The sequence below is a fragment of the Notolepis coatsorum genome (assembly GCF_963971535.1).
Source record: "Notolepis coatsorum genome assembly, chromosome: 20".
NCBI lineage: Eukaryota > Metazoa > Chordata > Actinopteri > Aulopiformes > Paralepididae > Notolepis > Notolepis coatsorum.
Window position 1 is genome coordinate 31,985,025 of NC_140184.1, and position 25,096 is coordinate 32,010,120.

Below are 25,096 nucleotides of genomic sequence, written 5' to 3' on the forward strand. Positions count from 1 at the left end.
GTTTGTGTGTGTGTGTGTAGCACCAGCAGCAGGTGGCCCAGGCTGTAGAGCGAGCCAAGCAGGTGACTATGACTGAGCTGAATGCCATCATCGGGGTACGTGGACTTCCCAATCTGCCTCTCACCGTGTGTATACCCCTCTTCTTCCTTCATTTGACCTCAGGCCAGGGGCAAGCCTGCACGCACAGAGGGGGGCCGCCGGCGCTATAGGCTGCTAAGCTTATCAGACACGCTACAGTCTGCTTTTGAAGCTTTGCGTTAGTGTGCTTCAGCTGAAAGGCTAAGTAGAGGTCGGAGCTAAATCAGGGGTACCCAGACCTTTTTTGACAGCTGAAATGTAACATTGGTGGTCTAATGCTATGGTAGTGTGCTTCTACATTGTAACGGTCGGGTTTGTTTAAAAATCCCCACTCAAATAGTTAAATTTAAAATAGACTAAATATCTAATAATTCTCCGGAACCCTTTTTGGAGGACTAGAATTTGGTCTGCCGCGTTCCTCCTTTTGGACAGACCTGGGTTAAATCATTCATGCTGCATGCTGACATTAAGTCTTGGGAAAAGGTGATCATTACAGGAAGGGGGACAGGGGTGAGAGTCTCTTCTTCACGCTGTTGTTCTTCACCTCATGCTTGTGAGTGTTCTGGGATATGTACACGCTTAGCCATGCCATTCTCCCTCCCCTGTGCAGGTTTGCCCCTGTTTTTGAAGGATTATTATTATTATTATTTAAAGGGTAATACCACCCATTTTAAGAATTCACATGTCTTTTTCCTGTGCCCCAGGACTGCTCGGTCAGTATTGGTGAACACGCACCACTCTCTCCTAAAGCTAGACATGAGAGCGAGAACCCTCCAATTGGTGATGGTACCTGGGATGTAAAATCTGGGGCTGCTCCATAGACAACGAATGTGACTCTTTTATGAGGCTATCAAATGTTTGTGTGAGCTCTTACACCCAAATGAGGTTTTAGTTATGATTCCAACCTTCTATCAATCCTAGAACATGAACCTCATTTGGGTGTAAGAGCTCACACAAACATTTGATAGCCTCATAAAAGAGTCACATTCCTTGCCTATCGAGCAGCCCCAGATTTTACATCCCAGGTACCATCACCGCACCGATTGGAGGGTTCTCTCTCATGTCTAGCTTTAGGAGAGAGTGGTGTGTGTTCACAAATACTGACTGAGCTGCCCTGGGGCACAGGAAAAAGACATGTGAATTCTTAAAATGGGTGGTATTCCCCTTTAAATTCACACTGTTTTTGTATGCACTGTCAATACCACTCACTATTTTGATTTAGTTTATGTTGGTTATCATACATGGTCACTACATGGTCAACAGTCCTTCAAGGCAGCTCCTGCATTGGCTGAGTGGTTTCTCCTGGTAGGCAGGGTAGAGATAACACTGCTAAAGCTTTGATCAGATCATGGGGATTGACTCAGATTTCACTTTGGCCCGACTGCTTTAATTGGATAAGGGGCTCTAGCCAACAGTCTTGGCCCTACCGCTCGCCCTATAGTGGAGCGAATTACAAAGGTCAGGGTAGGAGCAGCATTCTGATTGGATCAGAGATTACAGTGTTTTGGGGTCAGATAGTATTGGCTATTCCTCAATAAGATGAGGTGTGTGTGTGTGTGAGTGGTAGGGGGGACTAGGCATTTATTAAGCAGATTCTTTACTATTCTAACGACGCTGGGGAAAATCATTAATCTTCGAATATCTTTAATCTGAACTGATTTAAATAGGGTAAAAACAGCAAGGTATAGGAGCCTCTTAGGGCAGTGTCATATCACGGGGGGAATTTCAATGGCCTCAGTCACAGCCACTGACCTTGAATTACAAGTACAGGCCTTGAATTGGCAGTCTCCTTGCCCCTCATAATTCACTCTATGACCAAGTGCACTCTTTAGCGATTCAGCGTCCCACCCTCTCAGATCATCCATATTTAGCCCCATCTGTTCTTATTTAAAAGCTAAAAGGCTAGCTGGTTTTTAATAGCCAGCCTGGCCCCAGACGAATAAGTGACCCCTTTGATTAGCCTGCTTGGAGCAGAGGTTAGTTAGCGGTTAGCGAGTCCCGGTAGTAGGGGGTCAAGCCTAACAGGAGGCAGATATCGAAATTCAATTAAGGTAAATGAGCCAGGAGCGCAACCCCCGTTTTCAAGGTAATTACTTCCTCTTTCCTCCGTCCTCAACCCGGCTCACCGGCTCGATGAAACTGTCCACCACCGGGCCCGCCCCTCCCCTTCCTCCATTAAGGAACACACACACACACACACACACACACACACACACACAGGAAAACGGGCTTTAATTTGCTGGGCGAAGTCATGACAGGTGATCAATCTCCATGTTTCCCTAGTGTGAATGAAGGAGAGGCTTGGGGGGGAGGAGGATGTATTGTCATTAAAGATCCAATGATAATCAGAAACCAGCAGGCTCAGGCAGTCTACTACAGTAGCTGGAGAGAGACAAAGTAGATTGTGTACACACGACCACACACACGACCACACACACACACACACACACAACAAACGGCACACACACATGTATACACACATACATACACACTGACCTCTGGCTGAATACCAAAGCCCTTGTCAGATGTTTGCCAGTCGGGGGCCCCTTGGGGTCAGTCTTCTGTGAGGACATGTAGTACCGCCCCCCCATGCTAGAGGTGAACAATTAACCCAATTAACAACACGTTCCACCAGAATCAGCTGCCCCTCGTTTTGTTTCAAGTTTGAAATCCCCCCCCCCCCCCCCCCCCCCCCATGACTATTTTATTTCATACATCATGTTTCCATAACCTTTGGCCATTTCGAAAATACTGTCCTATTGTCCTTCAGTATTACTGAAACCTGAAGTAATTGTTTGGTGAATGTCTTAATGTTAAGACTGATAAACCAGCACATGGCCTCAAAAACAGACCCCAATGATCATCTTTTGAAGACAATGTTATATTGTATCTCTGGAGGGCGCATGCGATTGAAGCTGATTTTTTAAAGTGTCATATGCAGTGTTTTATTGCTTCATTTCCATAGTTCCCTGCATTTATCTTATTTCCATAGTCCCTCATTTCCATAATTTAGACCTAGTAAGAGGATTGGCGTTGGATAATGGTTAACAGCTCAGTTACAGTTGGCGCGTTGCTTATCTATCCTAGTAAACCCTTATGTAAATGCTAATCTTCAGGACACGTCCTCACTGTGTAAAACATTACAGCGGCGTGTTGTGTTTTCTCTCCACCCTGTTCATTGGTTGGAAGGATCTCCTCCTCACCTCCCTTTGCGTGTTATATTGAGGAAGATTAGGTGGTCAAATTTCCATCTCATTTGAGTGTGTGTGTGTGTGTGTGCCCCTTTCCAGAACAGTGTGTAGGCTTGTCTGTAGTGGCATGTGGCTTTGTTTTTACACTGTTAATACTTCCACCCGAGATTTACATATAGGAAGGAAAGTCTTTGTTATTTCATGATGTAGAGTCAATGGGCATATTCTGATTTTAATTGGGGGGTGGGGGAACTCAGCATTTGGACGTTTTTGAGGCTATCTTGAAGGACTGATACATCACTGACCATTATCTTTTTCACTGCTCATATCACTGAATAATGTTATTTTCACTTGACTGAACTCCTGCACATACAGGAGTATGCCTGTCTAGGATTATTATTACCTTTTTAACAGTAGGTCTTGTATACAGACTGCCTGTCTAGACCTACTGCTAAAGGTAATACTAATCATATATATATATATATATATATATATATATATATATATATATATATATATATACAAGCTGCCTGTCTAGGATCATTATTACCTTTAGCAGTAGGTCTTATATACAGACTGCCTGTCTAGACCTACTGCTAAAGGTAATACTAATCATATATATATATATATATATATATATATATATATATATATATATATACACACATATAAGCTGCCTGTCTAGGATCATTATTACCTTTAGCAGTAGGTCTTATATACAAGCTGCCTATCTAGGATCATTATTACCTTTAGCAGTCGGTCTTATACACAGCTACGTCTGTTATCGGCATAATCTGTTCTTGTTTCCAGTGCCGCCTGCAGTTTCCTAGCATGTAATCTGCAGTAGCATATGGCTAAATCTGCTCTTTCTTTGACTCAACAGCAGCAGCCTCATGCTGTCTACCCAGCATTCATGGTCAGTGTTTGGAGGGAGGGATGAAAAAAAAAAAAAAAGAGGGGAAACAATTTGTTGATGTGTTGAAGTGTGTTTGAATCGCTGCCTGCTGCTGTTGCATGCCAAGTGTTTTTGTAAAGGGAGATGACTTACTGTTGAAGCCAAAACCTGAATTAGGTACTTCTGGATACTTGGCACCTTCACTCTGGTCTGCCTTCCTGAATTGGCACAGATTTGGGTAGATGAAGGAGCTGAGTAGTATTGACTGATCTAGACGGCTATTGACGGCACTGTGTGTTTGTATCTGCTGCCACCAGAGAAGCTAACCTTAAAGCTCACTGTATCTCTGTCCTATCTGCAATACATAAATGTATCTAGAGGCCATTAAAAAAATGTATTAAAGTTTTGAATTGTGACTCAATATTTAGTTTGAAATTCTTTCACGTCCATCGAAGGGAATCTGATAGAGAAGCTATTTCAAAGCCTTTGGATGTAGATCCTTTTTCTGTGATTACTGCCAGGCTCGTTAGCCAGTCTGCCAGCCAGTTTGTGCTGGTAGTGGGTTGATGCTAGTGCTACCTGACAGTACCATACTGCGGGGAGCTGGCTTCGCCTAGTTAGCTTTAATTGCCTGTTTCCTGCAGAAGTCGTCTGAGCTTGGGCGGCGTTTACACATAATCCGTGAATATTGAATTGGAGGCCGATGCAGTTTGCTACCCACCCTCCCCACACACACACGCACACGCACACACACACTCCCAAGCCCTCCCTTCCTCCCTCCCACATCTTCCGCTGCTCCTCTCAGCTGCGCTTGGTTAATGAGGCTTCCTGATAATGCTCCCTGCTTGCTTTTCCTCATTAGACACACTCAACAGGGACGTCCTTCCTTGCCTCCATCCCTCACTCGTTCTCTTTCATTTCCTTGTTATTTTCTCTGATTCTCACTCTCCTCTTTCTTGTTCTTGCCCCCCCCCCCCCCCCACTCCCCTTTCCTCGTTCTCACAACAAAGAGACTTCTGCCTAGTGTACCAGTACAATATCCATTAACCCCCCCAATCTCAGTTGCCTATATATTCATTATTTAGTCCCAGGACCAGCACTAGATAACCAGATTGCTGTATAATGGCTACTATTCTATTTCTTAAAGTCTTTTAAATGGATGATGCTAAATGAACCCTTACTGTTTTAAATCCCCTTAATGCTGTGTTATCTCTAGCTTCTCCGTGTTCCATAATGAACGTATGGCTGAGGTTCTTGTGGTGCTAGCTAGCAGGCAGAGGAGTATGGTCTGAAAGGCAGATGATGGATGTACTAAGTGTTATTTAACCTTGTTTTAAAGCACTTGCTTCCCTCTTGCCTGAGTGGCTGTGTAACTCCCTCCCGTCCATCTACCCCCCCCCCCCCCCCCCCCCCCCCCTCAGACTGTCTCTCTCTCTCCCCCAGACGTTGGCGGCCTCTTGGGAGGGCTAAGTGTGTGTGTATGTGTGTTCTACTGGTTTTCTTTGCGCTTAACAGCATTTGCTCGAGGGCCAGAGGAGCAGGCTTGCTGGCTTGGCTTGGTTTGGCTTGCTGGGGGTGTTGAAAGCGTCTGAGGTTTTCTTTTTGCATGGATTTTTAACCCTTTGCAGGGCCTCTTCCTGAATATGATTGAAACTGTTGTTTTGGGAGTGTGGGAACGCTAGATGTCAGAGCAGGCATCTTGTGGAGTGGCTGTTAACCACAGTTGTTTGGATGTCGTCGTGGTGGTTATTTGTCTAATTTCTGGGAGTTGCTGGCATTTGGGGCTAAGCTCATGAATATCAAGTGTTTCCTGATGGTGTGATGAGGGATGTGACCTTTCTGTGAAACATTTTGTGTGGAGTTTATGCACAGTAATACTGCCCATCATGGTAATGACTAAGGGACATTATGCAAGATAAATGAAGTGAGTGTGTATTTATGTATTTTAAACCTGCAGGCATTGGCTAGTAAATGTGTGGATATCTTTGTTTTCAAGTCAACCTGTCACTACTAGAGATGAGGGGTTGGTGTTGAGGGCTAAGTGATTATAAATATCACGTTAATCAGTATCGGTATATACTGTATCGTATGTAATGGTTAAGTAATCCATTTGATGTTCATCATATCGGGCTGCATGGTAAAGGATGTGTGATTCAGTATCAAAATGAAAAAAAAAATCAATTAAAAGTAATTTTCTGAGAAATCTTACTGTAATTCATTTTGATAATTAAATATGGTATTTATTTGTAAGATTTTCAATCGAATAAGGAACACGTACAACCAACAACACACATGGAATAAGCCCAACAAAAAAAACTTTGCGTAGTTATTACTTATTCCACGTTATTTGTATGTGGTTGAGTGTCATGGTCTTCATTCCAAACGATTGGACATTTGCCAAATAGCAGCTTTTAATTTAGACAACACAATTGTCTATCATGACTTGATGATATAAAAGAACAATAAATGTAAATATATTGCAAAGCCTTACCTGGAGGTAAAGGCTGCACCATTGTAGCGATCACTGTAGAAACTCTGCACAGAGCTGGTTGTTTTCCCCATTAGAAATAACATGTCTTTGGATAATTGGTCCATATTGCTGCTGATGGCAAGAGATAAAGAAGAGCGTTGGAGGTTTCAGCCTCTATTAGTTCCCCACTATTGTACCAGATAATGTAGTTGTAAACAATGAAATCTTTCTCTTAACAACCCATGGATTTGAGCGTGCCTATGTAGAGTCACGATTGAACCAAGACACTCTACGGTAGGCAATGTCAGCTGGCTATTGAGCATAAACACTGTAGAACATGTTTGAACTTTCATCCTGAACAAGCCTAAATTCAAGGTTCCAGTCAGTCACTTGTGTAAGCTCCTCCCGCCTGCCTGCCCACTTGTCCTATGTCTCGTCTCTTGTCGTTCTCCACCATCCTGCAGCAGCAGCAGCTCCAGGCTCAGCACCTCTCCCACGCTGCGCACGGCCCGCCCATCCAGCTGCCCCCCCACCCCTCAGGCCTGCAGCCCCCTGGCATCCCCTCAGTGACTGGTGCAGGCTCAGGCCTGCTAGCGCTGGGCGCTCTGGGCAGCCAGGCACACCTACCTGTGAAAGATGAGAAGAACCACCATGACCTGGAGCACAGAGGTGAGCAGCACAGCCTGACACTGGCTCTGTTGATACCTGGGACGGTTTAGACTGTGTTGTGACCCCATATCCCCACTCGTTACTTCTGCAGAGCTGCATGCAGAGTGGACGTGTTGTCCCATGAGAGGAGGGCTAATACCACTTGCTCGCATACATCAAGACCTGTATTGAAATTTACACCTTTGTGAATTGCCAAATAACAACAGTATTTCTTCATCTTAGCTGTAGTCGGGGCCGCCCATATGGGGGGGGGGGGGGGTAGGTTTTTGGGGCCCAGCTGCTAGGGGGGGCGATGGAGGCCAGCATGAAGCAATGTTTAATATGAGTTGAGCAGGTTTGAGGAGGGTCTATTCACTGGACATTTTCAGGGGCCCAGCTGTCTCTGTGCCTGGTAGCCCCTTTCGTGACGTTGATGCACGCCATATGCTTTGGCCAGTGAATACAACAGTCACTTGCTCCTCTATGGGAACGCAAGCAATATCCACCATGATGGACTGGTTTTGGACCAACGGTTCATATACAAGTATCACAGAGAAATGTCAAAGGTACTCACAGTTGCACGAGGGTTTCACACAAAGATACGTGGTGGTTTGAAAGCTCGGCGTTGCTAATAAACATTTTAAATAATGTTTATAAACGAGTACAAATCACAGAGGTAGCGTTGCATCAAAATGGCTTACTCTTTTTCTTCCGCATTGTGACATGCCGGAGCGCTGAGATTGGCTTCTTCTGTTCTTCTGCTTTGTCACATGCCTGGTGCGCCCAGCAATCGCAGCGCTCCGGCATGTCACAATGCGGAAGAAAAAGAGTAAGCCATTTAGACGCAACGCTACCTCAGTGATTTTTACTCGTTTATACAAATAATTTAAAATGTTTATTAGCAACGCCGAGTTTTCAAACCACCCTGTATCTTTGTGTGAAACACTTGTGCAACTGTGAGTACCTTTGACATTTCTCTGGGATACTTGTATATGAACCGTTCGTCCAAAACCAGTCCATCATGGTGGATATTGCTTGCGTTCCCATAAAGGAGCAAGTGACTGTTGTATTCACTGGCCAAAGCATATTGGCGTGCATCAACGTCACGAAAGGGGCTATGTGCCTGGCTGTAGTGAGTGTAAAATCAACTGATAAATGTCATAACTAACCTTTTGTCTTTTCATTTACAAAACAGACATAGCAATAGCTAAAAATAGCGACAATCCCCATTCATTTTGATGTCCACAAGAGGTTCTGTATACACAGAAATGTCATAGTGAATGGCAATTTCAGTGCTATTGTATGGTTAGATAGCAGAGTGGTGGTACCACCCATACTAACTTGTATTTTGTTTTTCTCTCTCCTGGCCCATCATCCTTTCACTCTCCCCTGGCTATTCCTCTGGTGAAAGAGCGCGAGTCGAGTACGGTACGTTCATACTCTCCTGTCTCTTGACATTGACTCTGACTCTATTTGACGATTAGGGATACTTTGCATAAACTTATAAGTCTGTCTTAGTTAGAAACCCATGCTCTCTTTGTAAGAACACACACATTTTTATACTCTGGGGGGTATAAGCTGACTGAAATCAAATAATGAAGTCTAACCAAATAAGCCAGTGCCATCTAATCCATCCAGGTGGAAAATGACTGCAATCACTGGGCAGGGATTAATAGTCAGCTAGCTCCTTTAATTTCAGCACAATTAAAAGCGACTTTGACTCCCCTTCTATGTCTTGTTCTCCACGCCAATTTAGAGGACTTAGGTTGTCTGTATCCAATTCTGAAATCCTTATGTTTCATGTTTTTTCACATGCTTGCTTCATTTCCATTTTCTTTCCTGTTTCTCATTAATTTACTACTTCCACCACTTTTCTCTCTTCCCCTGCCCACCTCTTTCTCTCTCTCTCTCTGCCCCCCTCTCTCTCCCTCCCTCCCTCTGTCCCCTCTCTCTTTGTTTCTCTCCATCTGCAACCCCCCTCTCTCTGTCTCTCTTCCCACCCTCCACCCCCCATCTCTTTGTCTCTCTCTCTCTCTCTCTGCCCCCCGTCTCTCTCTCGCTCTCCTCTCTCGCTCGCTCCCCTCCTCATGTTAAAGTCCCAATTTATTAGACTGGCTTAAATCTCTCAGCTAGCCGGGGCGCGACGCTCTGTCGGATCTGCTCGGCCAGATTGAGTTCCCATTGGCTGGCCAGCCTGAATAGACCCACTCATGTTTGAAGGGAACCAAAACTCTCCTTGCGATTAGCACCTGCAAATACTATGTCTACCCCGTGCGCACACACACACACACACGCACACACAATAGCATAGTTTTCCTAGCCTCTTGTCTCAGGTCATCTGATAGGGCCGTCGGGGGAGATTGCAGTGTTAGTCTCGTCTAAGCATGCCTTAAAAGGTCACAGGCTCACATGGACAGATGAACGAGGGGCAGACAGGAAAAATAAGGGCCTTAGGAGGTAAGAGGAGACGGTTCCTCTCTCTCTCCTCTCAACTTTAAGCTGTTTATCTGTTTTAATAACAAACACCAGGATACACCTGTTGATACAGATTCTATACTTTTAAGTATCGAGCAATACTGAATTACTGACATATCTATTATATTTACTGAACACATTTGATCCATTCATTCACACACCGACGGCGGAGGCGACCATGCAAGTTGCCAACCTGCTCATCGGGAGCAGTTAGGGGTTAAGTGTCTTGCTCAAGGCCACTTTGACACGCTGCCCAGGAGGAGCGGGAATCAAACCGGGAACCAAACCGGGAACCTCCAGATTACCTCCTCGCCCCCGACCAGTAGTTTGGGACCACTGGACAATGTGTCAAACTAATTTGAGATTTGCACGGTACAGACGCCTATATCCAATACCACTATCTGTGCATCCACAGAAGCTAGAAGCATTTCTCTCCTTTTTCTATGGAGCCACAATAGCAACATTCATGTCCATATTTTGAGCCGAGTAGGATGGGGAGCGCGAGGAAGAGAGGTGTGGTTGGCTGACAGGAGTCAGGAAGAATTGCTTCCTTTGTGCACCAGCCAAGGCGAGGGCACGCTGCCTGGAGCCCTTCTGACCATCACTATCCAGCTCCAAGCCCTCTACCCTCCTCTCCACGCTCTCTCCCTCAAGCCCAGTAGCTCTTTCTCTTTGTTCCCCCTCTTCTGCCTCTTCATTTTTCAGCCTGTGTTCTGTCCATTTTCTCTCTCTTGTTGGTGTTTCTTAATGGACAAAAGGTTAGCATTGGCACTTCCACCACTTGTCTCTCTCTTTCTCTCTTTCTCTCTCCTTTCTCACCCACCTTCACCATATCCTCCTCTCTCTGACGAAGGCAGGGATTAGAACTGTGCTGCTGGCTGTGAATGGGCACACCGACCTAATGCTGCCCTCAGGGCTCAGTCTTTCTCTCTCTCCCTCCCTCCCTCCCTCCCTCCCTTCCCGTCTGTCTGCCTGTTTGGCAGAGCCGCCCCATCACGCCGATGCCCAGACTAAAAAACCCAGCATGTGAGAGGGTGCCAGTCTGTCCGGACGTGTGTGTGTGGGGGGGGGGTTGGGAGGCACTCAATGCCACACTGCTAGGCTCTCATTGGGTGCCAAGTGCCTTTCCTGTTTTGCTCTCTTTCTTTCTTCTCTTTTCTTTTCTCACTCTTTCACGCCTTGCTTCTGTTGTCACCTTCTCTTGCCCTCTTTTTGTTCCTTTTCAGATGGCTTCTCTCTCCTCCTCCCTGCCTCCCCCCCGTCTTTCTCTACATTTCAACTCTCGTCACTCATTTTCTGTCACCCCCCCCCACACACTCCATCCACACAACTCAATGTGTAGCCACTGAGTGGTCTTGACCAGGAGTCCACCAGTGTCTGGTCATAACACACACACACACACACACACACACACACACACACACACACACACACACACACACACACACACATACACACACACGCACACATACACACACACACACTAGATGACACACAGTCTGATTCTCCTGGGGTCATTAGTTCTGCTCCAGTAGTTTGTTTGTTTTTCTATGTGTTTACTATGTGCAGCCATGACGGGAGAGTGTTAACTCCATGTTGTCTGGTTAGCGTTGTTGCTGCTCTGTCCTTGACACTGAGGTGTCTGAGGCAGAGGTTAGACTAGTGTATTCCTGGCGTTTTTTTATACGTTTTTGACGACGTATGATGTCCTATCTACACAGAAACGCGTATTTTGGCGTTTTTTTGTGGATACGGCTGAAACGCAAAATTGTGTTTGCGTTTGGAGATACGCAAAAAAACGAGTCGACAAACAGCGTGTAGTCAGCACGCTAGCCGTTGTTGCGAAAACGCCCATGCGCAGTAGATACCATCTGCGTGCCCTTCCGGTGACAGCAGAGTGTGTGTGTGTGTGGGACAGAGCTCCGTGTCCCAAATAGCTTCAGCTACCATGTGTTGTCAAGTTATTGTTATAAGGACCCCAGTCCAAGCTACAACAGTCTGCATTCCCTTAACAATTGTTTGTATTGAGCCGTATTGTATTGTACCCATATGCAATATGTTAAATAAAGTTTACATCCATTCATTCTGCTAGCATTACCGATGGCATGAGCAGCTGGCTAACGTGAGCTATCAGGATTCAGACCCCGTTAGCTCAGAGTTCCTCTTTCAACTTAAGAAGCATTAAACAAAATGGCCCAGTCATCTATTCACCTTTGTTTAATACACACAGCGTTGTCTCTAATGTTATCTAACTACTGATAGCTCGCGATATCATCAGTTTTGATGCTGGCTAAGTAGCGTGAGCTAACGGTAGCTTCTAGCCACAATACTCCATTGACGTTAGCATGCAGCTAACAATGCTACAATGCATCCGATCGTTTTTTAGCCTAAACTATCCGCTCTTGGTGGTCACTTGTGTTGATGTTAGTTTTGTTTCATCAACAAATGACAGGCAGAACACACAGTGAATGTATCCGTTTTGTTTATTGCACTTTTATTAGGCTTTGCTGAAAAAAGAATTGCTGCATTGAGCAAGATGGTGGCGCGGCATAGGCGCCTGCCTTATTTACATTTTCTTTGCTGGAGCTTCCAGGAAGTGTATTGGCACATTCGTTCTGATTGGTTGAAATTGCCTTCATGTTTGCCACCTACTGCCACCTACTGCTTTGGCAGTGTACTACATCAGTGTGCTCTGGTGACAAAACGAAAAAAAAACGAAAGTGTGACTCGAGGCGCATGACGTCGCGGCGATACGCGGCGATGCGTATAAGAAAACAATACGAAGATGATACGAAAGGTGTAACCTCAGCCTGAGAGCAGATTAGTAGTTAGGTTGTGTTTCTGTTTGTCTTCCCTGCTCCATTCTGCTCTCTCACTCAGCTTTATGCACTACCGCCTGGTGAGCCCATGGTGCTGTCCTCCACAGGAGTGTGTGTCAGCAGCAGCACGCCTACTTGTGTGTGTGTGTCAGCAGTACGCCTTGTGTGTGTGTGTGTCTGTGTGTGCCTGCATATGTCTGTGTGACTGTACAAGCTTCAAGAGTAATTTGGATCCCCTCACAATGGCCCTATTCTGTGTATGCGGGTGTGCGTGTGTGTTCCACGATTTGCTCAGCTGCCTTCTCTGTTTCCTCCTTGCTCTATTGCCTTGGCGACAGTGGAGCTCAGGCTCAGCCATCCCAGAATACTTGTTGTACCCTGCATCCGCCCCCCCCCCCCCTCCAGCCAGTCTAATTCGATCTAGCAGTGTGGGGCATTTAACCCCATAGTGAATATGGTGACCGTTTGACCCAGGAATAGGATCTCTAGAGCCATGCTTAAGCCATCCATTGGGTAGCATCTCCCTAGATCTTCTGTGTTTTGAGTCACTACTGCGTTAAAGACCCATACCATCCCCTTGACTGGAGGACATTTGTTGTTGGCAGTGCTGCCTCCTCAATTGTAGTCTTCCTGGTGAATATAGGGTTTGTTTGATTACTATTAATACCCATACAGTTAGTTGCCGTCACTGTAAATTGGAGTTGCTAAGGGGACTGGAGTGAGTAGAGACCCCATGTTCATGAAAAACAAATCAAAATATAGAGAGAGCAGCTGTAGATATTTTCATGGAAGTGTAAAGGGAGTCCCTATAGCAGATACAGAGGCGATAACAAAGTCCTAGGTTATATTTGGATTAATGTCTTGTGCTTGTTGTTTTTGTCGGCAGAACAACTCTGTGTCACCGTCGGACAGCCTGCGGGCGGCCAGCGAGAAGCACAGAGGCTCCTCCGACTACGGCCTCGACTCCAAGAAACGCAAGGTGGACGACAAGGACAGCATGAGCAGATATGTGAGTTGCCTGCTCTATACACACACACCTGCACCTCGAGACTGGACGTTACCGGGCTGTCGCAGAAGAGGAGCGGATCTGTATTTACTGTGGTATCGATATTGAGAATGAGTTTAATTTTATGTTTTATTGTCCACTATACTATGAGTTGCGTCAAAAGTTATTTGACGGGTGTAAAAATCTTGAGTTAATGTGGTTTAGTGATGCAGATAGATTAAAATGGATTTTTGATCACAGGGTTTTTGCACTTGCTGAATATTTAGAGAAAGCTTGAGATAAACGCACGAAAATAACATATATGTGATGCATTTTGGCCTCTGATGGTGTGCACGGTGTAGCTTAGAAACCATGGGAAGTGATTATGTTCAATTGTTGTTTTTGGTGTCTTATAATCCCGTAATAGGCCGTAAGGTGAAGGCTGTATCGTTTCATCCCGTTCCCACCTCGACGGACTACTCAATTTTCACTCTGGGTGAAAGATATATTGGTGTAGATTTAGGAATAAAAAGTTCTCCATTTACAATCCTGCCCGTTTTGCGCAATCATAATTTTAAAGTCGGGAATAGATCTTTCCTCGCGAAAGGATAATTGTCCTTGTTTGCAACCGCAGTGGACTACCTGCAACACACACTATCACGGGCTGGATTTGTAGTCATCCAGGTCACTTTTAACTCGCCATCCTCGACGTGCCACCCATTGCCAACAGGTGAAGGGGCACACATCATAGCTTTCAATGCATGTCTCATTATAGCTGCTTGGTAATTGGCCCTTTTGCAGTGTTGGTACAATGCGTCACTTGTCGGGGGCATTGAGAGTTCTGGCAAAGCCGATGATGCCATGCAGAATGCTTTATATCTTGCATCATTCACATTCTTAGCTGATCTGGCTGGCCATACAGGGGGCACACATATTTGCTAAGACCATCAAAGGTAGACTGGTCTAGGGTAATTCACCTTTCCCCCTCCTCCCACACTGTGCAACATTCTGATGTGCAATATCCACAGTGCAATACCCACCCACTACCGTCTGACACCGATTGTTATTTGTGTATTGCTATTCTGTATATTGTTATTTTGTATATTGTACAGGACTGTAACATTGTCTTATTGTATAGCATTTTATGTTTCTGTATAGGATTTTATGTTTCTCTTTTATTACTTGTGATTTTATTACTGCACCTTTAGGTTTGAGTCCCAAATCTCGTTGTATGCAAATATAATGACAATAAAGTACAATCTAATCTAATCGGGGTCCCCCATTTTCAATTCATCATGACATTTATGACATACACGACATACAGATATACAGATATATATCATGACATTTATGACACAAATCGATTTCTAAACAATGTTTATATGTCTCCACAATGGTATGATTCTGGCCTGGTAGGTTAAGCCACCGTTCAACGCAGTTTCTATATCTATCCCACCGTGTCTGTGTAAAATCTTGTACACTTTCTTTCTGAATGGGCGTGAGATGCATATAACATTGTTTAGAAGCCTTTTTGCGAACTTTAGAAGGTGTTTTTTGTCCATTTTCGTACTGTTATGATGTACCGTTAATCTGTGGATGTAATTTGTTGTCACCCGACGGCCGTATCGTCGCAACAAAGAGAGCTGCTATTGGTCGAGCGCAATATACGTGACTGAACTCGCACCAATTACGTCAAATAAAACTCTGTGGTGACCAAGTATCCATTTGCGAGGAAAGATCTAGTCCCGACTTTAAAATTCTTATTCCGCAAAACGGGCAGGATTGTAAATGGAGAACATTTAATTCCTAAATCTACACCAATAGATCTTTAGCCCAGAGTGAAAATTGTGTAGTCCGCTGAGGTGGGAACGAGAATCGTTTTCTAGACACTTCTCAGCCTTCACCGTACAGCCTGACACGAAAATAAAATGTCATTCACACACACACACACACACACACACACACACACACACACACACACACACACACACACACACACACACACACACACACACACACACTTGTGTAGCATGACAAGATGGTCATCGTCTGTATACCGGTAATGAAGTGTGCTGTGAACACACAAATCACCACTACCATCCATTATGGTTAACCATGCACTGACCCACGGTCACATGATTCCTGATTTATTTATTAATTTGCTGCCGCAGTGTTCCTGGTGTGTAGTCAGTTTCTGCATGTGGGAATTTTGTAGCAAAGCTGCTTCCTACCAAGTCATTCAGTGGGTGGCGGTGTTTGTACTATAGTATAGTAGGGATTCCACCGGTCACTGGCTAACCCAATTCTGATTTGTCTTTAACACAGGACAGCGATGGAGACAAGAGTGATGACTTGGTTGTGGATGTGTCCAATGAGGTAAGACTGTGCGTGCGCGTGTGTGTGTGTGTGTGTGTGAATATGCATGTCTGTATTGAGTGGCTGAACATTCTACAGTCTGGAAATTGTACTCTTTGTCGAACATCTCTGGTAGTGGTCGACCGATAGCATCTCTGATAGTGGTTGACCGGTATAATGTCTGATAGTGGTTGACCGGTATAATGTCTGATAGTGGTTGACCGGTATAATGTCTGATAGTGGTTGACCGATAGTATCCCTGATAGTGTTTGACCGGTAGCATCTCTGATAGTGGTCCACTGATATGGGTTTTTCACTAGCAGAGCAAAGAAGCTGATATAATTTTCACTTTCGTATTTCACCTGATAAAATACTATAATAACTAAGTTATTATAAATAAGTTATTTAGTTAAATATCACAAAATTGCTGAACTTAAGTTCACTAATGTTGGCTATTAGCTAGCTAGCTTAGTTGGTTGATGACATTACAATTGTACTAAGTGGATATAAAATATTTTTCCCCTTCAAAATATCTGAGCTTTGGAGCCCTAGCATGACGTGATTGGTGTTAATGAATTTCCTTGTGATCTAGTTTTATATGATGGCATCAGTATCGCTCCAGCATTAAAATTTAGCCTGTGAAAGATGGTAGTGTTCGCAGGTTGATAAACACTTTAGCAATATTTGTCAACCATTAATCTCTGAATTCCTCAACACCTGTCGCACCCTTCCCAACAAGTGGGTAGAAGACAACAGGGAGTGTGTTGTAGTAAATGACATCAGAGCGGTGGTCATCTTCAAAAACACTGAGGTCGAGATTTGATGAGTTAATTCAGTTCTGCATTGCTAAGCAACTCCTAGTCGTTATCTTATAGCAAGTAACGCACGGCTCTTGGCCAATCAGATTGCTAGATCGGAACCAAAGAATACCCAGAGAGCAGGATATAGCTACTGAAGTGAATGTAAAACGGCATGCATGTGTGTTTATCTTTGTTTGCACATGTGGCCTCAGTTTGTTTGACCTGCGTGTACGTACATACCAGTGGCTTTCCACTCGTCTATTTGCTTAGTCTCCCTTTCTGACTCTCTTTCTCTCTCTCTAGGACCCAGCCACTCCTCGGGTCAGCCCCGCCCACTCTCCGCCAGAGAACGGACTGGACAAATCGCGGGTCCTGAAGAAGGACGCTGCTCCCAACAGCCCCGCCTCCGTGGCCTCCTCTGGCAGCACGCCCTCCTCTAAAGCCAAGGACCACGCCCACGTGAGTTTGCATGTGTGTGATTATGCAGTGTGTGTATAACAGAGTGACAGAGAAGAGAGGAGGCTGAGTGTGAATATGGAGGAGTGAAAATGAGGGGGCTGTAATGGTGGAGTGAATTGACTGACTAAAGAGGTGTTGTCAAGTGTGCGTCTCTCTCCATCTGTGTATGAGTGTGATCTCTCTCTCTGTCTGTGTATGCGTGTCTGTATGTTTCTCTCCATCCCTCTGTATCTGTCTGTATGCGAGTACAGTGTGCATACGTACAGTGTGCATACGTAAGAGTGCTAATGTGTTTCATACTTGTTGCAGTCTGTACGGTGCGGGCGGCGCACACAGTTGCCACACATAACCAAGTGTACATTCTCTCACCATAGCAACGGCTATCATTGTACTGGTCTGTGCTGCCGGCCCCCCATCTGCGTTATAAAATCTTGGAGGTGCACAATTCTGCTTTCCAGCCCTGCAGGGAGCCCCTTGAGCACAGGCTGCAATTGTGCAACATTGCCGTTGATGCCGTGTAAACTGCACAGACAGCAGGAAGTATGAAACATGTTTTAGAAGTTGGCTGCTAAAAGGGGCTGGTGTGTGGGAGTTCCGCCCCCTCGCCCTGCAGCTCCACTCAATCTTCTTTATGGTTTACCCAATAAATGGGTATTTGTTCCCCCGGCCCTGTGCTGTATATAACCCAGAGACGGAGGAACTGCAGTCTCCCTTCATCATCACTCTATCATCCCTCACTAACCAACTCTCTCGCTCTCTCTATCTGATATACAATATGATATTAATCCTATTTCCCCAAGGGGATCAAAAAATTAAAATCTTATCTTATCTAATGCAATGCAAAATAAAAAATAATCAAAGGAAGAAGGTAGAAATGAAAGAGAAATTGCTGCAATGTTTAAGCTAACGGAACAATAGTATTAGTTACTCACTCACTCACTAGTGTACTTTATTAACCTACCGGTATCTCAAACCTCACCCTCTTTTCTTGATCCTCCCTCAGACAAACGTAACCAGATTCTTCTCTCTTCCATTTCTCCCTTCTTCCCTTAACCCTTTCACTGAATGTGTCCCTGCTGCGTGTAGTCTTTTACCAACACGCACCATGCAGTTTTCCGCGATCTGATTGGCCACTGACGTTTCTCTCAGCGCCAATCACGTGACGCCTAGTTCTATCACTGGTTAAGCTTGGCGACTCTTTCGAAGTTGGTTACGGTTAGAGTTTGGTTTAGAGCAGGGCGATAGACCACCAGCCCTGATTCCGAACTCTAACCATAACCAACTTCGAAAGAGTCGCCAAGCTTAACCAGTGATAGAACTAGGACTAGTTACTAGGCGTTAGCTAGCTAGCAGGCTGTTAGAGGCAGAAGTAGGCGTAACGCTATTGGCGCAGAGAGAAACATCAGTGGCCAATCAGATCGCGGAACCTGAACACGGAACTGCAAGTGCGTTGGTAAAAGACTACACGTGTCCCTGCCTCCGTCACCTGATGCACCAATGTGTTACTTAAAACCCGTCCCTCACCCTCTGGGTCTGTGAGATTTAGAAAATGAGAATATGAGGAATAAGTGAGAGGGGCTGCCATCTTGGCTAACAGGCTTGGCTTATAAACTATGGCTTACACCCCAGGGACTCGCCCATACCACCACCAACACCCATCTCCATCACGGCGGGTAATGAAGTGTCACAATTAAATTGGATTACCTTGAGCCAGCCACTCACACTGTCACTCTGGATTTCCCTCTCGCCGGCCGGCAGTGGGGGGCTTTGACTGACTGGAGTCATTTGCACTCCTTGGTGTTGCACTATTTCTGTCCACTATTTCTGTTGTTTTTCTGAATATATGCTTGTGTGTGTGTGTGTGTGTGTGTGTGTGTGTATATATCTGAAAAACCATTCAATAAAAAGATATAACATGAAGTTGCACCAAAGAACACCAAAGTCGAGGACTATCTCTCTCCTTTTCAGAACGACAAGTCATCCACGCCGGGCCTGAAGTCCAACACGCCCACCCCCAGGAACGAAGCACCCACACCAGGCACCAGCACCACTCCAGGACTGCGGCCCCTGGCTATGGGCAAACCGCCTGGCATGGAGGCACTGGGTAGGCCCCATTCTCACACACACGTTGTTGATCATTGATGAAGAGCTATGTACTCACATTTTAACTTGTAAGATGAACAGTGTTTTCACATCTCTTGTCTAAAAATAAGTAACCTAGGTGTGTTGTGTACATGTGTAAGAGCACTTTGAGATGAGCACATTTACATTCTAGGTGATGTGAATTGACTTGACCTTGGAATCATGGGTTGTCCAGAAACCTTCAAAATGAACCTTCTTTGTGTTAATCTTTTTCTTTTTTTTCTCAGCTGCCCCCGCTCTGCGCACACCTTTGTCGATCGCCGGTTCCTATGCCACACCGTTTGCCATGATGGGACACCACGAGATGAACGGTTCCCTGACCAGCCCAGGCGTCTATGCCGGTCTCCACATATCACCACAGATGACTGCCGCAGCTGCTGCCGCCTATGGACGCTCACCGATGGTATGCCGGCATAAACATAAACTCCTACATAATTTATAGATGAATGACTAGCTCAATTTCCCTACTTCAACATACAAGCAGAGTAGGTAATCACACACTTGGGACTAACGGAGAATATTAGAATTCCTCCTCCTCACCTCGTATACATACATATTCCTCCCCCTCTCCATCCGTTTGCCATTTGCTGCTTTTCTTTCTTTTTTGCATTGCCACTGTATGAATTGGCCAACGCAGCTTCTGGCTCAAACGCTCTTTTGCAAAATGACTTGCAGCCAAGTTAGCATTCATTTCCTATTTCAATAATTCACTGTTTCAATATTTTTTTTTTCTTTCTTGCTGCAGCTTTCTGTATGTACATTGGAAGATAATGCTAAGAAGCTCCTTTTACTTTGATGTTGCTTAGCAAGATGCTGAAGGCTCAGAAAGGAAGACTCTTGCATCTCCATATTTGAAAATCTCCCAGTCTTTCATTAGCATTAGCAAGTGGGATGTTGTAGCCTTGTGTAAAGCTCCTCTTTATGTACTGCAATGGAATCTGGGCCATTCAGGAAATGTCTTGAAACATTTGTTTGAGGGCTCCTCTGGGCGTAATACAGATATACTGATGCCTATTTAGCTTAACAGCTGTGCTTAGCACTGCTTATTTGCTAACTCTTAACTCCTGGTTTTCTCAGGCTGGGTTTGATCCCCACCCTCACATGAGAGCCCCAGGCCTGCCAGCGAGCCTCACTTCCATTTCTGGAGGAAAACCGTAAGTATTTGTCATTTTTGTATTTGCATATTTCAACAATGTTTTTGAGTCATTAGTAATGGCAAAAAATGTTGGTCAGCTAGCTATTTCTGTATTAGATTTGGGAATTGCTTAATACATACTCCCTGCTTTGTCTGCCATTTTGTTTTAAAAGGTTGCACATTTTTCAACTTTTATTGTGTTGCATCTTCAATGATCATTGTAACTTGTTCTCCGTACCCTTCTGTATTTCTTCCATTTATTGTCAATAAAGTCTACAGTATATATTACACTGACTTTGAAATAAAGGAAATAAAAGAAAACACCATCCACCATCTTGGCTCAAACTAATAATAAACCCACCATGTTGTGTTCTCAGGGCTTATTCTTTTCATGTGAGCGCGGATGGCCAGATGCAGCCCGTCCCCTTCCCGCCGGATGCGCTGATAGGTCCGGGCATTCCGCGCCATGCCCGCCAGATCAACACACTCAGCCACGGGGAGGTGGTCTGTGCCGTCACTATCAGTAACCCCACGCGCCACGTCTACACCGGCGGCAAGGGCTGCGTGAAGATCTGGGACATCAGCCAGCCAGGCAGCAAGAGCCCTGTCTCCCAACTGGACTGTCTGGTAACTAGTCTCTCCACGTGGCACCCGCAGGAAATTGCCTCAATGTTTCACAGCTATTGGGATTCATTGCCTCGGATTATTCTTATTTGGGCGCCATTTACACGTTTTGTATTACATGCCCTGTGACAAGAGATGCTTAGCGTAGACTTGTCACTTGTCAGCGTAGACTTGTTTTGTATGCAGTCTCTACAACGAATGGGCCGTGATACAGAACTTCTGAGACTTGAATATAACGGTCGTCTCGCTCCTCCACCCCCCCGCTGCAATCTGCCGCTTCCCTCCTCCCCATTTACCCAGCAGACGGAGGAGATGTGAATAATTCAGCGGAGCATCTCATCGCCCCGCTGAAATAATCCTTAGTGGAAGGGGGGGAAAAAGTGCCTGCTGAGTAATGATGTTCTGATTGGCCGACCCTGCCTGTCATTACCCAGCTCATTACTCCCTCCCAACTACCTCAGTTTGATACTGTCAGCCCTCCACACCATCAACCACTCTGCCCTCCCACCCGCCCGCCCCCTAACGTGGGGCTAGAGTGCCGGTGTTGTGATGGGAGTCTTATAAAGCCATCAGGGTGCTGTTTTAATTCCACCAAGAGCCTCCACGGCCCTATTGATCTCTCACTCGCATCCTGCTCTGCTGGAGAACAGCCAGCTGCCACAGCAGCGCTCTCTCTCTCTCTCTCTCTCTCTCTCTCTCTCCACTGCTGCTCTTGTTAAAGCTCTCTCTCTCTCTCTCTCTCTCTCTCTCTCTCTCCACTGCTGCTCTTGTTAAAGCTCTCTCTCTCTCTCTCTCTCTCCACTGCTGCTCTTGTTAAAGCTATCTCTCTCTCTCTCTCCACTGCTGCTCTTGTTAAAGCGCTCTCTCTCTCTCTCCACTGTTGCTCTTGTTAAAGCTCTCTCTCTCTCTCCACTGTTGCTCTTGTTAAAGCTCTCTCTCTCTCTCCACTGTTGCTCTTGTTAAAGCTCTCTCTCTCTCTCCACTGTTGCTCTTGTTAAAGCTCTCTCTCTCTCCACTGCTGCTCTTGTTAAAGCTCTCTCTCTCTCTCCACTGTTGCTCTTGTTAAAGCTCTCTCTCTCTCCACTGCTGCTCTTGTTAAAGCTCTCTCTCTCTCCACTGCTGCTCTTGTTAAAGCTCTCTCTCTCTCTACACTGCTGCTCTTGTTAAAGCTCTCTCTCTCCCCCTCCCTCTCTCCACTGCTGCTCTTGTTAAAGCTGACTCTTTCTCTCTCACTCTCTCTCCCCCTCTCTCTCTCCACTGCTGCTCTTGTTAAAGCTGACTCTCTCTCTCCCCCCCCTCTCTCCACTGCTGCTCTTGTTAAAGCTGACTCTCTCTCTCTCCCCCCTCTCTCTCCACTGCTGCTCTTGTTAAAGCTGACAACCACATCTTCACTTGGAGAGACAGCGGCATTAAAAAAAAGTGTCAGGGAAAAGCGCTTCTTGGGTATAACGAGGCATGGGACTTATCTTGATGGTTGAAAGTTGCTGAGGTTCTACTGAAGGGTTTGCTGAAGTAACCATGGTATCAGAAATAAGTTGACACGTTTGTACATTTTTGCTCATCAAGGTCTTAAACCCCTTATTTAAATATTTGTTGTCGATTACAGAACAGGGACAACTACATCCGCTCTTGCAAGCTGCTGCCCGATGGCCGTACTCTGATTGTGGGTGGTGAGGCCAGTACACTGACCATCTGGGACCTGGCCTCACAGACACCCCGCATCAAAGCTGAGCTCACCTCCTCAGCCCCAGCCTGCTACGCTCTGGCCATCAGTCCCGACGCCAAGGTCTGCTTCTCCTGCTGCTCCGACGGGAACATCGCTGTGTGGGATCTCCACAACCAGACCCTCGTCAGGTCAGCGCAACTCTCCTCATTTCATCCTTAGGTTCAGTCTGGAAGTAGCCAAGGGGGATCTGTAGGACAGAATTGTAATGTCATCGACAAATGACACCCAAGTAGGGTTGTTCGATATTGGCTTTTTTTACCGATATACCGATATTGTCCAACTTTTAATTTCCGATACCGATATCAACCGATACCGATATATATGTGGGGTCCCCCCCCCCCCCCCGGCTGCTTTTGTATATAAGAATTGTTTTTCTTACTTGCTTGCCTGGGTAAATAAAGGTAAACCGATACTGATCATTTCCGATATTACATTTTAATGCCAATATCGGCCGATAATATCGGACATCTCTACACCCAAGTGAATACATTTGTATTTGTATGCTACACATACAGGCTCAGTCACCAACAACTTGCTACACATACAGGCTCAGTCACCAACAACTTGCTACACATACAGGCTCAGTCACCAACAACTTGCTACACATACAGGCTCAGTCACCAACAATTTGGTCTCTAGCTAACGTTTTTCCTTCCTCTTGCATACCTTCTGGTGGCTGTGATATTCCAGGCAGTTCCAGGGCCACACGGACGGGGCCAGCTGTATCGACATCTCCCACGATGGGACCAAACTGTGGACCGGAGGGCTGGATAACACTGTCCGGTCCTGGGACCTGAGGGAGGGGCGACAGCTCCAACAACACGACTTCACCTCCCAGGTACACATGCACACCTATATTTCCATAATTGGGAGCTAGGATGTCCAAACACATTAGCTCATGCAGCTTATATGCATTATCTTCATACATTCATGTAATCAAACATAATACACACACACCTCAGATGTACTCACTTAAGCACCCTTATGAATGAGAGTCACATGGATGAAGTCATTCATAAAGTGTGTTGTTTTTATGTGAGAAAACGGTGTGAATAATTAACATTGTTAAATACATTTGCTCTTAGATTCACACATACTTACCCCCCCCTGTTGCAGATCTTCTCGCTGGGCTATTGCCCCACTGGAGAGTGGCTGGCCGTGGGCATGGAGAGCAGCAATGTAGAGGTGCTCCATCACACCAAGCCTGACAAATACCAGCTCCATCTACATGAGAGCTGTGTTCTCTCGCTCAAGTTTGCCTACTGTGGTAAGGAAATACACACATGGGGAGCATGTATGAGTTCATGCTCATGCAAATTTGCACATGCATACACACTTATGTACATCGTATATAGTTGTATATTTTCACAGTATTCTTTTGCTCGTTATGCCAGTCCGGTAGATTGGCTAGTTTGTTTAAAATAATCTTAAATAAACTTCTGCACAGCCTAACATTTCCTTGCAAGAAAAATCTACTTTAATTTCCCTTCCCCAAGAACCCCCAAAGCACAGTCTCATAGCGCACACTACGGGCCTGGTTAATTCAAGTGATGCTCATTGCTTCAGAGCCCTTGCTGTCACTAATTAAACCATTAGCCAATCAACTAGTCAGCAGGCTAATTAATCAGTGGGCGATTTGAATAATTACAGGAGTGTAAATGAAATGGGTTCTCCTTCATTATGCATTATTTAATTCTTGTTTATATAATTGTATTTACCTCCCCCCTTACGTTCTTTCCTAGCCATTGGTGGAAAATGTTATTACTGAATCCAGTGGTAGCTGTCGCTCCAGGTTGCGAGTGTGAGTCCCTATTACATGCATGGCAAGGCTTAAGTGCAGTCTCTGAATCGGCATCTGAGGACAACCTTGAATATGTTCACTTGTGCGCGAGCACACACACACACACACACGTACCGAGAATGTGTGCTTATGGCCTCATTCCCTTTGTTTCCAGGTAAATGGTTTGTGAGCACAGGGAAAGACAATCTGCTGAATGCTTGGAGGACGCCCTACGGTGCCAGTATATTCCAGGTAACTTCAATCAACACACACACTGACTCAAGCACACACATGCACACACGTTGGTAAGGAGAAGTCAAAGCACTATCATAATAAGCAGAAGCTTTCAAATGTAAACAAATTCATGGAACCAATGGATTGTCTGCTAGGGAAGATTTACATTGCCGGTTTATGCTAGCAGGTGATAAATCAAAGTATCGTGGTTGCCGGAGATGTTACGGTATACATTACAGATGTGGGGATTTTATGCTTTGATGTCACGTTTTCTGCCACT

At 45.4% G+C, this 25,096-nt stretch overlaps 1 protein-coding gene across 8 annotated transcripts in view; it reads left to right on the top strand.

The window, feature by feature from the left end:
- Positions 1-25,096, top strand: part of tle3b (TLE family member 3, transcriptional corepressor b) — a 45,034-nt gene that overhangs the window by 15,226 nt on the left and 4,712 nt on the right. The window contains exons 7-21 of one of the 8 annotated variants that reach the window (XM_084337170.1): positions 21-125; positions 4,153-4,185; positions 7,099-7,303; positions 8,694-8,710; positions 13,463-13,585; positions 15,887-15,937; positions 17,020-17,175; positions 19,144-19,279; positions 19,545-19,720; positions 20,395-20,471; positions 20,830-21,079; positions 22,683-22,930; positions 23,493-23,640; positions 23,919-24,069; positions 24,758-24,834. In XM_084337170.1, coding sequence (XP_084193296.1) covers positions 21-125; positions 4,153-4,185; positions 7,099-7,303; positions 8,694-8,710; positions 13,463-13,585; positions 15,887-15,937; positions 17,020-17,175; positions 19,144-19,279; positions 19,545-19,720; positions 20,395-20,471; positions 20,830-21,079; positions 22,683-22,930; positions 23,493-23,640; positions 23,919-24,069; positions 24,758-24,834 — 1,953 coding nt within the window. The remainder of the gene's footprint in view (positions 1-20; positions 126-4,152; positions 4,186-7,098; positions 7,304-8,693; positions 8,711-13,462; positions 13,586-15,886; positions 15,938-17,019; positions 17,176-19,143; positions 19,280-19,544; positions 19,721-20,394; positions 20,472-20,829; positions 21,080-22,682; positions 22,931-23,492; positions 23,641-23,918; positions 24,070-24,757; positions 24,835-25,096) is intronic. The other 7 variants (XM_084337172.1, XM_084337171.1, XM_084337173.1 and 4 more) reach the window with 7 other exon arrangements.